The following is a 17,307-nucleotide window of genomic DNA, read 5'->3' on the forward strand; positions in this document are numbered from 1 at the left end:
GTTCTGACTAACACTGCACTCCAAATTAGGAAAAATTGTGACACTAAAAAAAATTTATTGGCCATTTATAAATAATCAATTTTTTTCGAAAATAAAAAGTTTTGGGAGCCTAACGTGCCGTGACTTTTGCTGCTCGCGCAGTTTGATGTTTTCAATCGCGTACAAAAAGCTTGGTTTGTTTTACATAGGAAATAATGTGATTTTTGAGTTCAACTGGTTTTATCGGCTGTTTTTAATTGCTCTTGAGTGAAGTTCATAGCAATTACGGTAAACGTGTGTGTTTTTTATGCAATTTTTGGGCTGGACAATTTTGCGTTTTTCTTCTAGAACATTCTTTGACTTCCCAAGTGTCTTATACACGCTTTCGTTCATCATTTTTGAGTAATCTCTGTTGTTCTCATTCCGAAGTAACGCTTATTGCTAATATATAATCGCTTGCAGTATAGCAAAGCTTAGTGACTGATAGCGCAGTGGTTAGTGCCGGTGGCTATGGATCGGGAGGTCAATGATTCAACTCCCGTATCCCGTTGGGGGCAAGGTGTTTTGTATCCATAAAGAAAAATTGATTTAGGCTACAGACCCTGAATTAAAATGCCTTGTCTGTCATTCAAGAGAAAATCTCCCGACATTTGTCAGTTTGTTTCATTTTTCGACTGATTTTTTTGGTTTTAGTAGTCACTTTAGTAGGTACCATTTGATTTAAAAGATAATTTTTTAAAGAACTCGACTCTTCGATTCGTTTCCGGAATTCTGCCCATTGTCTTTTGTTTCGTTGCATGGCGCCCATGTTTTTGTTTTACACTTTTCCACGTCGCAAAGCTCAGACTGGCGTTTTGTTCATGCCGTTATTTAGCTGCTCGTGTGTGACGTCATTTGTTGCGCTCATTAGTATAGTTTATGGCTGTTTTGTTTAGCTTAGATGGCTTACCTCACTCTCGAAAAAACAAATGGCTTTTAAGGTAATTTCAGATTACTCTAATTCCTTTCAAGGTCAATAAAGGACAAACCCACTATTTAATGAGGACTGGTAAGTTATAGGCATTGAGTCTGAAATAAAAGAATAAATTTGGACTTTTGTGAAAAATATTGTTTTTATTAAAAATATAAAGTATTGATATTAAAATTTTTTTGTACCCTTCGGTTGCTTTTGTACCCATAAAAAACCTGCACGTCTCTGAAATAAATAGCCTCTCCTGCCGTCGAGAGCAATTCATTCGACTTTAGTCTGTTTATGTTTTTTACTTTCGAGTTGAAATAATCAGAAAGATAAGTTATCATAGTTATACCTAAGTGTTTTAAATTTTCATTTATTTAATAGCTGCCGTCATCTTCTTAACCAGATACTCTGTTTTTACTTCGCCGAACATTTTTTTTTCGCTTTACCTTCGTTCACAACTGGTTCAACATATTGCGTGAAATCTTTTTGACTTCTCTGTGCCAGCAAGAATTATTAGAGTCGTTACGAAAAACGAAATGAAAAAAAGAAGCGGAATAGACTGATCCAGCCCAATTTTATATGCTTGAACTTTCTTCTTGGAAGTTATCATTTGTAATGGTTCTTAATTGCTCTGGAACGAAGTTGATATGATTATTGCAAACATGTATGTGTGATTTTGTGCAAAATTTTTGCTTGACAGTTTTGCTGTAGAATATTCCTTCGATTTCAGTCCTCGTGTGAGTTTTTCAAGCTTTACTTCTCGACTTTTGCGCAATATAACTTGCTCTTATTCTGATAAAAAAAAGACTGTTGCTAAAACAAAATCGATCAGCAGTCACAAAAGCGATCAGAATCTGAAAGCCGAGTGGTCAATGAAAGCAATTTGTCCGACGTTCGTGGATTTATGTTTCGTAAGATGCTAACCACTGTATCCTCATTACAAAACAGGTGTATGTCTACGAATGAAATGAAAATATTTTCCACTTAATTTTTGCACAAATGACTTTTTCTGTTCTGTCAATCCCAATCGAGTTTATAGGAATCAATGGCGGCTTTTGTCAGTCAACCTGACTTGTATGTTTTTATTTTTGCCCTTGTTTTCTGTTTGATTCATTTAATTTCTTCAGTTTGCAGCTAATTGTTTTCACACTATGACAACATTTGTTTCCAGGCGGATAATGTGAATTAATAAACAGTGCTTTGAGTTTGTTTATTTAAATACCATTCTGCTTGTGAGCGTATTTTTGAAGGAATATATTTGATTTTTAGCACAGAATAGTAATAGGATCGCTCTATGCAGTAACGTGTTTTAATGACTCTGATGTAATTCTTGAATGTTTTTTTAAGCAACAAAAAATAGGAGAAACAAAAATATAGACAAATTTTCTTGAATATCTTTCAGTATTTTCTGCTCTTGTTTTTGTGGCTTTTTGGCCATTCTCTCTATGGACAACCAAAGACTATTTTATGTAAAAACAATATAATATCAAGTTATTAGTTGTTGAAGTTCTTTGGATTGTAGCTCATGACTTGTCCTGCTATTTTTTTTTCAATGGTTTTACATAAGTCAGCACTTTTGCTTTCAACTTGAATTATCTCACAAACAGTTTCAACTGAATTAAATTTAGAATCCTTGAAACAATTTTACGCAAATCTGTCTGAAATAAAAAAAAAACAAAAAAAATAAAAGCAAAGGATAAACCAATAAAACCGGGAAATCGAAACACCCAAATCGAAAGTATGTTCATGGTAAATCCTTAAATTATTGTTATGGATGCCCGATAATTAGTTTTTTTGGCGTTTGTAGTAACCAGGTCTCTTGCTGTTGATGATACTTACTCTTCTATTCTGTCATTGAGAGACATTACTGTGCCTAACTACGAATTACAATGGAATAGTGTGCGCTTTGCTTTTTTAAACCAGCAATTTTTCTCTGCCTTTGTTTAAATCATAATTGGGGTCATGGGAATCAATGGTGGCTTTTTTAACAATCTGCGGGATATTTTTTTAAAATAGGGAATCACTACGCCATGGGTCAGTGACCCGTAGGTTTTTGTAGGCAAATTTTTTTGGACCTTTTTCGGCAAGTTGTCGACTGGAATAAAAACAGCTTGTGATAGGTATAGCACTGAAATTGTTAAGATTAACTTCAAACTTCCAAATCTGAATTTGTGAGCAAATTTGCCCAAAAGACGTTTTAAATTGCTGCAATATCGAGCTATTATTGGCCATCTTCTTTTTGTTTTGTCATGAATGTTTTGTTCCAACCATATGACCTCACGGTTACTTCAAATCAGCCTTTTTTATTCATTGATGCTCTTTTTTTATTGGGTGCGTGTGTGACGTCATTCATTTCATTTGAGCTATTTTCGTGGTAGTGAAAAAGTTTTTGGTCACACATATTTTCATCGCTCTTTAATTGATTATAAATGCTTCAATTTTGAGCATTCAAGGTCAAATGATGGTGCTTCAATCTCTTTAAGGATTATTTGAGGGCAGCTTCTAAAAACAGGTGTTGAGTTTAAATCAAGTCGAAGCATCACAAGCAGCATTTTGTCAATAATATTTTCAGGTTCAAGGTGTACAGAACTAGCTCACATATTTTCTAGCTATCTGCCAGCTATGTCTTTATTATAGCTGCGAAGCTAAAGCTGAGCGTAGCTATATTGCGGTGCTCTTGGTTTTTTTACGACTCGAAGAGGAGTATTGGTTTTCTTAAGGTTTTTTCATACCGGAAGTACTATTCGTTCAGACGATGTTTTGATCTAAAAGCGAAAGCGAGTAAAATTGCAGTGTGAATTAATTTTTTCTGAGCGAGAGAATTTTTTTGATCATGCGCTGCGTTTAGTGAGACTTTTTGACATTGAAAAGTAGTTTTTGACTGAATGGCACATATAGATAACCGTTTTTAGCCGTTTTTTCGTCTAAGTGGCCTAGTTTTTTTGCTTGTAGTTTGGTTTTTTTGTAGAAATAATTTTTAATCGATGCTATGTTGAAAATGTAAACCCCGGAAATTGATAGCACAGTATTTTGCATAGCCTGAAATTGCGTTTCAAATGCGAAATTGGCACATATTCTCGATTTTTTAGTTAATTTTTGGCTTTTTTTCTATTAATTTCTTCATTTTTGGATCTTTTAGCTGTTTTTTGTCAAAAATCAGTTAATATGGCAACTTCCCTTTGGTAATTCATATACTCAATGCCTCTTTCTACCTCGATGTAATTTTGTTTCATGAAATTGTACATTTGCTAATCCGATTTTCGTAGTTTTTTGCCAATTTTTTTTCAGTTTTTTGTTTGTATTTTGCTTTTAATTACTAAAAATAGTATTTTGGGGAATATGAGGGACTTTAATTTTGTTTCAATAAAAAATCAATCATTTTTTGGTTTTAAGTTTTTGAAAAAACAGATAAATTTTTTTCATAAATGCAGTCTTTTGACCACTTTTTTTGCAAAATGTTTCATTGTTTCGTATGTCTGAATTCTGCTTTTTCTTGTTTTATTCTGTTCAGCAAGTTGGATTTTTGTCTCGAATGACTCGTTGTCTTTTCTATGTCTCGAATGCTGATCAATGAAATGTGCTTGTTTTTCTTGATTTTTTAAATTTGATTTTTAAATTTCAAAAACCAAGAGTTGGTCTTTTTGTTACGGTGTTCCTAATATTGTGTCCATATTCTTCACATTCTCGTTTGTATCATTCTAGATTTGTCATGGCACCTACTTTTATATTCGTTATATTGATTTTTTCAGTTGTTAAAAAATTGAATGAATTCAGCTTTTTCTTAGATCTTGGTTTCTTCGGTTTGCAATTGATTTAATTCAAAATAAGGCAGTACTGGGAGTTTGCTAGAAAGTTTTTTCCAACATTTCTAGTTATTACTATTCATTGCAATTTTCCTCCGGGCTTGGTATTGTTTTTAGACGATTTTTGCCTTTGAATATTATTCTGTTGCTTTTGTTTTTCTATGATTAATTTAATTTTTGAATTAGTATGAAATCATGTTGTCTAGCATATATACAACAAGGAAGAATCATGTATTCTTTTTGTCCTAATTGCCTTGATTAGAAAACTATTTGTAGTGGTTCTCTGATTCTTAACTTTGAGCACTCTTTTTTTAATAATTTTGACTTTCCTGTCTTTTTTGAAAAGTTTTTATCTGCCGTTTGCTTTCGCGATCTTTTTGAGATTAGAATCATTAATTATCTGAGGGCAATTGATGGCCCTGTCAGTTTTGTCAGGCTGTCAGTTTTTTGATCATCCTAAAAATTTCAGACTTTGTTATCGTTACCAAACGTTGTCAATACTAAATTTTTGCTGCATTTTCTTTCTCTTGGTGACAGTGGTTTAAATTTCACCGATTTTTAGATCAGACTCGGGGAGGTAATGAGTTAATGGTTAAATACAAAAGGTAATGGCTTCAGCTTTTTGTGAAGTTTTGTTGCTTCGAGTCGCTTCCGGAATTCTTCCGGCTATGTTTTTTTTTTCGTCGTCTGACGCTCTTTTTTCGTTTTACATTTGTTCACACCTCAAAGCTGAAAAGTCAAATTTTCTGAATGACTTCTTCCTCTCACTAACTGTTTTAGCGCGCGTGACGTCATTTCTCTCTCTCGCTCTCTCTAGCAAAAGTTTTTTTTTTGCGTGATTAGATTTTGATCATAAATGACTTACCTCACTCAATAAAAATGACCTTTGCACTTTAAAATTTAAGTTTATTTTGAATTAGTTTAAGGTCAAAGGAACTTATGTGTAATAAGGGTCCCTAATGATAAGGCTTCTGCGCAATGAGTTTTAACAAGCTTTATAAATTTATCGTTTAATTTTTTTTACATAGCTTTTTGAGCGGCGTCGATAACTTTTTCAACTTATATCTGTATCTGTTTCTATCTCTATAATACGGCATTCAAGTCTATTCTTTCGCAGCTATTCCAGCAATCTGCCGGCTATGTTCTATTCTGTAATGAGCCATTAGTGATGAAAACGCTGTCAAATCGTGCATTGAAAGTTTTTTTGGAGTCAGAAAAATATTGCTCGAATTAGAATTGAGTTTTGTTTTTTTTGCTTCTTACGTTAATCCGATTGATGAGCTTTTTATTTCAGTCTTTTGTACTCTTCTTAGTCCTTCATACACAGAAGTGTTTCGGTTAGGTTTTTTTCTGTACCTAATTTTGCCCCATTTTTGATATGTTATTATATTTTTATTCAAACAATTATTTTGCTAAAAGTATTTTTGACTTCTGTAGGATAATTTCTTTCATCGCTTATTCTCAAAGCTCCTTAAAGCAGCAATTGGTCAACAAAGAAACCTGGATTGTGCCTAATTACGAAATAGAGTGCGCTTTTGTCATTTTTTCGGTAATAACAACCCTTTTTTTGTAATAAAAACCATTTTTTTCTGTTGTTGTTTTAATCACAACCGGAGTCATGGGAACCAATGACTGTTGTTTTCCGGCAATCTGCCGGGTATGTGTTCTAACTGGCCACCCAGTCTGAAAACTGTTCAATTCGTCAAATGCTATCCCTATATAAATTGACTGGATTTATTTTGATTGCAGATGATTATTTCACTATTGTACCAAAAAGCTACGTATTGCGCTATTTGTGCTCTTTCAACGTTATTTTTGCTAAATACGCTTTTGAAAAATTCTTCAATTTTACGTATTTTTTGGGTACCACAATGTATATCGGTCAAGTGCTGCATTACGACTAACAGTAGAGAATTGAATAATCCATACACTTTGGTCAATTTTTGTAACATATTGAATCGAAACTTATAAAAATAGGTACGCACATGGATGATGTACCGAGAGGTCTGAGTTCATCTGACCAACAGAATCTCACAAATATGAGTGCTTTTTAGTCGATTACCTTGTCTACAGCTAATAAGAAACATATATTTTGGAATAACTGAAAAACTACTGTTGTATTAACAGGGGAGGTGGAAGAGTGGGAGGAGCTCCAATCTTTCTGGAGAGACTGTTCTCACTCGAATCGGCACATGAGGGAGCAATCACACAAGTGGAATTCCTTAGTCACGTCATGGTTACTGCGGGAAAAGATAGGGTTAGCAGACACATAATTTATTACAGTTATACAGTTAGTTTCACTCGATTGCTCAAGTTCAGGGACAATTTATTTTGGAATGAGATATTTAAGAAGCTATACTGTTTCTACCTGTTCGCTTTTATGCATCCTATGCTGTTCAGCCTTGATCAGGATAGCTGCTAAGAGAACATTTCGAGTAAAAATAATCATTTGCGTGTTTAGAATTAGTAATAATGTGTGTTTAGAAGCTGAGCCTCTGGGATACGAGCAAAATTAAAAGCGGCAAGGGAGCAATGCATGTTATACAGAATGCACACGAAGATTGGATCACATGTATGGACGCGTCAGAGAAGCTTATTGTGACTGGCTCCGCGGACAACAATGTCCGTGTGTGGAAACGGAAAAGATCATCCACTAAAGCAGATGATAACAAGAGTGGAGGAGAGGTCAAACGATCAGCGGAGGGTACAATTCTAGAGGATAGCACTCATGTGAAGTATACACTGACAGGGCATGATAGTGCTATAGCCTACGTCAAGTATCTGGTAAATTTATCACTTGATTTAACTACTGTAATGCTACTAAATGGATATAAAGACAACTTTTTCTAAGCGTCTGAAATATTTCCGGATTACTAGTGCTTAAAATCAGAAAAAGATAGTTGGTCCCTCCCTTAATGTCTTTGAACGGATGCAATATATTGTAAGTTGTTCCCTCCTTCAGTGTGCTGACGGGGTGTTGAGCGGGCCAAATTGGTTACATGCTTCAGTGATGGTTGCGATACTGCTGTGTGTATATGTGTATGTATGTATGCATCCGTTTAGCTGACGGGACGAATTGGATAAATTGAATTACAGGATGCTTTCAGGTCTCAAATTGATGCCATCATGTGTTGCTGAAATTTTCTTATTAAACATATAGCACTTTAAATAAATGCTCGATGCTGAAAAGTAGAATGCCAAGTATTCACCATCAAATTTCAACTAAAATATTCATGTACATTGCATTGAGCCCTTTATGGAACAAAGCTTTTCTCGTTGGTTCTAATAGTAACCGTGCAAGTAGTATGAATAGAACGCCCCGAGGAGGAGTTATGCTATCGGTCCGTTTTTTATAAAATTTTTCTTTCCAAAGAATTGTTCCAAGTCAATCTCGATTAGTTCTTTTTAATCCCATCTCAACAAAAACTGAAGTGAAAAAGGGAGTGTCTTCGGGACGTGAGCTCGCTTCATATTGATTTGCAGTAGATATGTAAATCAGTTGGTTGTTTAATTGCTCTCGAACGAAGTTTGATTCAATTATTGTGAACGTGTTGGTCTTTTTTGTGCAAAATTTTGACTTGGCCATTTTTGCGCTTTTGTTCTAGATTATTCTCTGACTTCTCAAGTAACTTTTTAACGCTTCACTTGTTCATTTTTAGTGATTTCAATTGCTCTCATTCTGAAATGAAGTTTGTTGTTGTTGCTAATATAAAAGGGATTGTTAGCTGGTGAGTAATAACGCCGTTGTAGCTGAGTGGTTAAGATATCCTGGAGATTGCGGGTGCGAACACGTATCAGTTCCGAGTTTTTGCACCCAAAACAAATTTCTAAGCTACATCCCCTAAATTAAATTACCCCCGCCTGTCGTTGGAGAACAATTTATCCGACGTTAGTCGTTTTATGTTTTTACGCTGCAAAATGAAAAAGTTTGCAGCAGTAATTTAAGTTCTGTTGGTCTTTATATATATAATTCATATAATTATATAATTCATACGACCGATTTCGCACCCAAAGACTTTGCAATTTTTTTGCACGCTTTAATTCTTAATTTTGGGTGCTAAACTGCTCCTGTTAATTTAAAGGCACTTAACTTAATTAGAGTCAGTTTACTACTAAAAACTAAATAGAAAATACGCCAAATAATGAAAGCTAAATCGACAGGTAAAATTGAAAATGGAAATGGAAATTGATTTCGTTTTCCAAATTAAATCATGCAGTATTGTAATATTAGCTGTCGCAAAATTATTTAAAGAGTACATGAACCTTAGGTTATGCACTCCGGTTGAATAACGCACTCGAATTTTGAATGGTTTCCCCGACCGCTGGTAGTTTGTTAACTCGTCGGTTGCTCTTTCAGTTTTTTGATAAATATTCCTCTAAAGTTTTTCAGGTTTTATGCATTTTTTAGCTCTGTCTGTCATTTTTCAATCAGCGAAGTTGCATTAATTGTTGACGTCAAATCCTGCTCGAGATCCTTCTCGTGCGCGTCGACGTCAAATCCTGCTCTTTTGTTTCTAACCGAATTAGTTCATAGCTTTAGCTGCTTTTCATGTTCCTTTTGTGAAGAGAGAGAGAGAGAGAGAGAATATGTATGCTTAAAATGTTTCAATTAACGTATCGTAGCAGGTTCTGAAATTTTTTCAGTTGTTTTTTTTTTGCCTGGGTAGCTCTAATTTTTTTCGATTAGTAGATGTTAAGGTTTTGTTTTTCATACGCGTTTTTGATCTGTTTTATTTATCCGCGTGGTTGAAACTGTTTTCATCTATTTCTTATTAGCATGTATTTTTTAGTGGTTTTCAAACAAAGTTTGTAGCAATTTCATTTGTCTTGTGGTCTTTTTAATGCAATTTTCTGCTTGATCATTTTTCGTCTGGCCTTTTCTGCCTTTTGTTCGTAAAGAACAAGATCAATAGGCAAAACGAGCAGGGCATCAAGTTCTCCGAAAATGTTTTGGAGACATAAATTCTTGGTTTGAAGGGAGGTTCTTGGAGTTTAAACCCTCATCCCAATTCACCCCGCCTCCAATCACGAACCCCTGCACCCGTAACCCAGCCAACTCGACCTCCGTGCGCTCATCCGTTCCCCCCATCCCCGCACCACCCGTCGCCGTCGCACCACGCTCCTTCCTTGAAACTAAAGCTGGCCCCCATTGCTCAAACGGAAGCTTCTTGTGTGCGCACTTTTTTAAAGAAATTTTTCACACATCTGTTCAAATCAGAAATCGTCTTTTTCGTCGAACTTATAAAGTTTTTATTTTTCTTGAAGGATTTAGCTGACCTGCCTATCACTCATCGTTATTAATAGCTGCCTCAGCTTCTCAGCCGGCAATTATGGGGCTCCTATTTTTGCAATTCAAAGAATTTGAATTGTATTGGGGTGCTGTCTTTTTTTTAAGATCTGTTCAAACATTTTCATGATATTTAAAGTCATATTGGAGTAGTGATTTTGGTCACGCCGAAACAGGAAGTGGAACGAAAAAGCGAGTGGTTTTGAGGCGTGAAACTGTTTTGCTCTAATTTTAAAACAGAGTGAGAAAACGGTGTTTGAACAAAATTTCGCTTTCTCGCTAATGGATTTTGTTCACATGCGGCATTTTGACGTTAATTTTCAGTTTTGATCTGGTTTTTTGTGGAAATGGGTTTCCCAAATCAAGCATAGCTTGTTCCGGGTCTAGTTTTTGTTTAGTCAATAAAAATTTCTTGAATTGTACGTGAGGACTTGTCATGCTATTTTCTTAATTCGTTGTACTAATTTTTTTTGCTTTACCTTATTTCACAGCTTGTTCAACATTTTGCGTGAAATCTTTTTGACTTCTCTAGACTAGTTTCACTCTGCTTTCCTTCTGCTAAAAGTGTTTTTGGACGGCAGTTGCGAAGCAAATCAATTCAAAATAAACACAGTGAGTATCAAAAAAAACGAAATCAGAATTAGAAACTGAATAAACCCATAACGCACATTTTAGATGCCCGCTACTCCAAATTTGTTCTTAGTGAGCATCTCTAATGCTTATTGGTATTGATACTAGCCCCTGTGTCGTCTCATTACGAGTATGTTCAGGAATATGACAGGAGTATGTTCAGCTCCAAAATGACATCAAAATAGTTCGTACTTTAAAATTGTTTCGTACAAAAATCATTTTTTAATAGCCGCACAGCGATAGCTCAGGCTATTATTGGCCTTCTCTTGGTTTTTTTATTTCGTCGTCATGATTTTTGTTACGACCATATGACGTCACAGCCATTTTTTGTTCATTCGTTCATGCAATTTCAACTGAATTGCATGTGTGACGTCATTTTTCGCTCTTAGTGGAGCGAGTTTTTTTGTTCATGCGCGTGATTAAATTTTTGGTCACACTTGACTTACCTCACTCTCAAAAATGACTTCCTCACTTTGAAATTGACTTTTATTTACTTTAATTCAAAGAGATAAGGTCAAACGGGTGTGTATCACTCTAAATGAAGGTTATTTGAGATCAGCTAATAGAGGCAGCAATAACTTATACAGATTTTTAATCAAAATATAACAGATCAGCCTTCAATGAAAAGACGAATTTTTTTGGTCTGTCTTCTTTACTGTTTTTTTAGGCTGCCGATCTACGAATCTATTGCGGCTATTTTCTGGCAATCTGCCAGCTATGTTTTTTCATTAGTTTTTTTCTCTTCTTTCAATCCCAATATTGGTTCTGGGAATCAACGGCGGCTATTTCCTGACAATCTGCCGGGTATGTTGTGAGTCTTGTGAATCTTAAGTGATATTTTTCACATTCTTGATTGCGTCGCTGAGGTTGACAAACTTTTGGTTTGTCATTTTTTTCGGTCGAATTCTTGATTGAATCTTTAATGAATAAGTAATTTGTTACAATCACTTTAACAAGTGCTTTTAGTTTTGTTTTGAGAAAAGTTTTATTTCGCTGTTCTTGTTTTGCATGCAGCTCATTTCTGTCTTTCGGTACCAGACTTCTTTTACATTTATTAGTTGTGAATTTCAATTTGGGTGATAGTTTTGAACAAAGGAAGACTGAGCTCTCTCCCTAAATGCATTTTGTCCCTAATGACTCTTATGTAAAGATCACTTCAATAAATGGTAATTGCTAATGAAGGTGCACATACTATTATAGCTTGTTGAGTGAAATGAATTATTTGTTTTCATTTTGACAATGAATTAAATGAAAATCCAAAGGCTTTAAAACTGGCAGTATAATTGTTTTAATTACCTCTTTTCCTTCATCATCTGTGTTACCCGTGATGTTTTGAAACAGAGAGAGTGCGATCTGATAGTGTCCTGTGACACGAGTGGTTGTGTCAAATGTTGGCGACTGCCTTCCTCGTCTGCCTCAGCTAGTGGAGTATCAGCCTCTGACGAGAAAAAGAAGAAAGAAGGCTGTTCTCTTCTATCCACAAACAAGTTCCACTGTCTCACTCTGTCAGCCCTCTCCACTATTGTGTGCACGCGCTCAAACAATTTCCAGTCAGATGATCATTATGGGGCTGAGCAGACTGAATCTCAGATAGGTAAATCCTGAACTAGTGCACACGCAAATTGTGCATCTTGAAGAGAGTTTCTGAGTTATATCTGAATTAAGTTGTCGTTATGTTGAGGTATTGCTCAATTAAATTCTTTTAAGCATATGGTTATCGCTTTTTTCATGACTGATAGTGAATTCTTTAAGTGGCTTTTACTGCATACAAAATTTTGATTTTTGTCTGTTTTTCAAAAAGACAAATTGAGATTGTAAACATTTATCAAGTATTTTGATATCCAAGCTATGGAAGTTTGTAGCAGCAGGACCTGGTGAAATAACGGTTCATCTCAAAGTCATGCAACATGGCTGTAGGCGTACTAAAATCAAACTAGCCTACGTAACAACAATTTTCAAAAAATGTGATAAATTGGATAGTACAAACTATCGACCAATTTGTGTAACTCCGAGTTTTGCAAAAAATAGCGGCTCCTTTTGACTCAGGTGACAGATTGCATTGATAAGCATAAAGTTATTGATAAAGAGCAGTTTGGATTTAAAAAAAAATAAGCGAAGCATGCAGTTTCACAAGTAGTTGAAACGGTTGCGTCTAAATTTAGAGCAAAGCAAAGAAGCTATTGCTATTTTCCTAGATCTCAAGAAAGCTTTTAATTCCATTTCACGTAGTATTTTCCATAAAAAATTGAATTATATGGCTTTTCAGCAAAATAAATGCTATCTCTATTTCGTGATAACTGCTGACAAAAAGTGCTTAATGTTTTAGGACCACTGTTATAGGACCACTTATTTGTTTCTTATATGTGAAAAAATTTTCAACTAATTTAAACACAAAGAGGAGAAAATAATTGGGTTCGCGGATGACAAGTATTGCCTCGTGGAAAGAAAAGTATTTTACATGAAAAAATCAGGGAAATCTTGCAGAAACAGAAGATCTTACAGAAAATCATATTCTTTCTTGCAAGAGCTTTGATTTGGCATCTTTTTGTAGCTGCGAAGCTGTATGCTTAGCGGAGTTTTATTGCGGTACTATTGTTTTTTTTGTTTCGTCATCTGACGCTCTGTTTTCGTTGTACATTTGTCCACACAGCACAGAAGAATTTTTTGAACGACTTCTTTTTCTCAACAACGGTTTTTGCGCGTGTGAGGCTATTTCTCAATCTCTCTAGCAAAAGTTTTTAAGTCATTACCTGATTATATTTTGAAACGTACTACGTTATCTCACTCAATAAAATGATTTTTGCACTTTTAAACTTCAGTTTATTTTGATATAGGTTAATGTAAAAGGAACTCAAATATGTAATAAGGTTCTCTAATTAAAAATGCTTCCGCTGATTTAATTTTAACAAGCTTTAATTTATCGCCGAATATTTTTTACACAGCTTTTTGAGCGGCACCGATTTTTTTAACTTAGATCTGTATCTGTTTCTATCTCTAAGTATACGGTACGCAAGTCTTTTTTGCATCTATTCCGGCAATCTGCTGGCTATGCTTGGTCAGTTTTTTTTTAACTATTGTCACGATTATCTGGGTCTTCAACGAAATGCTTGAACAAAAGATTTTAAATTTAGACAGAATGTCAAACTCAAGTTTGGAATGAATTCGATTAATCTTCAATGTTGCGAGGAAGCGTTGAATAAGTTTATGGTGGTCTTACAGCATGAAAAAATTCGCTTGATTGGTGACTTGTGAGTTTTAAAAGTTATTTGTATTTTTACGAAAACAATTTGAAGTTTTTGTAAAGATTCTTTTTTAAACAAATTTCATTGAAATTTTTTATAGTTTTGCTTGATTAATGTGCAAATTTTTGTTGCAATTACATTTAACCACATTGATTTAATTTTATAATACTTTTTTGTAAAAAAAAATGGGGCAATCATTTTAGTCTTGTTGTCTTTTTCACGCAATTTTTTGCTGGACCGATTTTATCTTTGGCTCTTTTACTTTTTCGTCCGCAAAAACAGGATAGTCAAAAACTCTCGGAGGGCATTAAGTTCTCTTAGAGTTATTGGGCTTACTAGACATATTATGCGATTCACAAACTGTTCTGGGGACATGCTTTCATGGTGTCAGGGGCGATTCTTAGAATCTGCCCCCCACTTCACCACCCAATCCACCTGCACATTGTCCGTATCATACTGCTCAACCCCGCCCCCGTTTTGTCACTGCACCCTCGTGTGCTCCTCCTCCCCTCAATCTATCGCCACTTCTGTCAGTCTAAAGCCAGCTTCCTTGATCCATAGCTAGCTACTAACGAAGTCGACTGCTCGCCATTCGTTTGAGAGCAGTTCGCCCAAAGTCTTTCGTTTGTTTATTAGCCTCCCTTATCTTTCAAACCAGCTATTATAGTGGCCCCAATTTTTTACAATTTAATTTCAATTTAAATTAAATTATTTGAATTTAAATTAAATTGGTGCGTTGTCTTTTTTTTAAGATATGTTCACACTTTTTCTGACCTTTTCTTGTCAATGAGAAGTCACATTGGAGCAGTGATTTGAATCACGCCGGAGTAGAAAGAGGAGAGAAAAGTGAGAAATTTCAAAGCCTGACTTTTCGAAGGGAGTCTTAAATCGAAGTGAGAAAATGGTGTTTAAGCAGATTTTCCGTTCCGTTTTCGAGAGAAAATTTTTTTTGATGCGCGGCCATCTGACTTCGTTTTTAGCTGTTTTTCTGTCTGACTCTCTTTGCTATACTTGTGTTCTAGTAATGCGTTGTTGCATTTGTTTAAGCCCCTCAAAAAGCAACTAATTGTTTTCAAAGACGCTACTTGTCTTCATGGAATAGAATTTTTTTTGGATGTTTTCCTATTTTTGTATTTCTTTTCGTTGTTCTGTCACTTGATCTTATTAATGATAGATCTCATTGGCTCTTCTAATAGGTTTAATTTTTAAAATTGTTTTCAAAGTTTCAGGTTGCATCGAGTTTGATACGACTTGTTTTCAACAATTGGTAGTAATATTTCTTGGATTTTGCAAGCTCTTGTTTTTGCTGTTGTTTTGAGTTCTTATATCAACAATGAGAGATCTTTTTCTGCTCAAATTGTGTCTGAACCTCTGTAACAGTTTTTTTTCAAATATGACTGTTTTCACAACTTTGATGCTTGATGCGAGTTGCGTTCAAAAAATATCAGCGATTTTTCGGAAAATGACAAATTTTGCCATTCTTTTTTCTTGTCATTTATTAATAGCCGCGAAGCGATAGCGGCTATTATTGGGGACATCGTGGTTTTTTTAATTTGTCTCCATCGATGATTCTTACGAACTGACTTCTTGGAATTGACTTCAGTGATTTCTATGCCTTTGCAATTAAAATTTGTGTACGTAATGTCATTTGTGCTTTTAGGTCAATTGCGTGATTTACCTCACTCGAAAAAATGACTTCTGAACTTATGAAATTTCAAATTTTATGAACATTTTAATTAAAAATCAATAGAGTACATCTAAGTAGTTGCAAACTTATATGCCCTAATTCTTGAATATTAGTCCCGAGTTTTTGATTGCGAATATCAATTTTGAAAAAGCTCTCCTTTTGGACCTATGTGTCATAAAATTGACAGTCCGAATCTAACCTAAAAAGTCTTGTGGTCTATTAAAGGACTCCTGGTCGATCTGTCTATCTTATTTCTTTAGTTGTTTCAACTCATGAAAGGCCACAAGCGTCTATCGCATCTATTTTCCGGCAATCTGTCGGCTATGTTTTTCATTAATGACAGGTCTCTTTCTCTCTCCAAATAGGCACAATTGCTTCTATTTATTTGTTCAATTTTGTTGCTTCTAATTTATTTGGCTTTGACGTCTATTTTCAAAAAAATTTGTGAACTTGTTGCTACTTTTGTTGCGTGGTCTCCAACGTGGTTTTCATTGAAGTTGATATTTTGATAGATAGTAGCTCTCTATTGATAGATAGTCGAATCGATGCTGAAGAATTTATGTTTTAGTTGCATGCTTTTTTGAGTTTGATGCTACTTATTTTTAATGACATTCGTAGAAATCGTTTTCTTTTTCACAAAATATCCTTTTAATTGTCTGCAGTGGTTTTCAACAAAGTCGGTGTCTGCTATCTAAACATCTATTGTGTAGACATCTTTTGAGGTTGACGTTGTCGTGAGAAAAAAATTTACATTAAATATTTTTATTTAAATAATATGAATTCCGATTTTTGTAATGAATTCCGAGCGAATCCTATACGACTGATATAAGAATATTTCGTTTTCTATATTTTATCTGATTTACTATGTATTCAGGCGGTTTTTCACCTAATATATGGTGGGTAGAACTGACTTAGCAGATAATTTTATAAACGGGAGGAGCTTTATTAAAAACCGCAAAGCGATGGAAGGGGCTGTTATTGGCCTTCTCTTTGTTTTTTACAATCCAAAGAATTTGGATCGTATTGGTGCTCTTTTTTAAGATCTGATCACGTTTTTCGGTTTTCTCACGTCACTGAGGAGTCAAATTATATTGGCGATCTCAGTCAGGTTGGAGTACTGAAGGTGGTTGAGCGGGTAGTTTTGAGGCGTGATTATTTTCAAACTACTTCTGGATCTTTTCCGTTTGTGCCCCCAGTACGTTATTCACCCACAGTAAAGGGCAAGTATCATTACATAGTAACTCCTTATGTAAAATGATGGCACCTGCTTCTGGGAATGAAATAAAATGCACCCACTAAGCTGGGGGCACGAACGGAAAAGATCCCCACTTTTAAACAGCATTTTTGCGCGTCTAGAATTCTTGGGTCATTTGAATGATTTTGTTTTGAACATTTTTGACTTCCCTCCAGCGACAAATTTACTTTTCAGTTTTAAAGCTTAATTTTTATTTTACTTAGTTCAAGGTCAAAGAGATTCATGTGCAATGAAGGTCCGTAATGAAGAAAAGGCGTCTGCAACGAAAATTGAATACGCCACATCAATTTATCGCTGAAAATTATCATATTTTAAAGTGACGTTGATATTTTTATTGTCTCATTCTGTATTTGCTCCTACGGCGCGCAAGTCTAATTTGCAGGTATTTTGCTGACGCAGTTTTAAAGTTTAGAACGGCTTGAAGTGAGAAACACAAAAGTATGAAAACATGCTTATGTTAACTTGA

General features: G+C 34.9%; 1 protein-coding gene across 1 annotated transcript in view; it reads left to right on the forward strand.

Annotated features, from left to right (window-relative positions):
* Positions 1 to 17,307, forward strand: part of LOC142334525 (uncharacterized) — a 141,271-nt gene that overhangs the window by 100,893 nt on the left and 23,071 nt on the right. Inside the window, exons 12-14 of the mRNA XM_075382624.1 lie at positions 6,868 to 6,997; positions 7,225 to 7,524; positions 11,999 to 12,251. Of these exons, the coding sequence (XP_075238739.1) occupies positions 6,868 to 6,997; positions 7,225 to 7,524; positions 11,999 to 12,251 (683 nt within the window). The remainder of the gene's footprint in view (positions 1 to 6,867; positions 6,998 to 7,224; positions 7,525 to 11,998; positions 12,252 to 17,307) is intronic.

This window comes from Convolutriloba macropyga, chromosome 2, assembly GCF_964194025.1.
Source record: "Convolutriloba macropyga chromosome 2, txConMacr16.3, whole genome shotgun sequence".
Taxonomy (NCBI): domain Eukaryota; kingdom Metazoa; phylum Xenacoelomorpha; order Acoela; family Convolutidae; genus Convolutriloba; species Convolutriloba macropyga.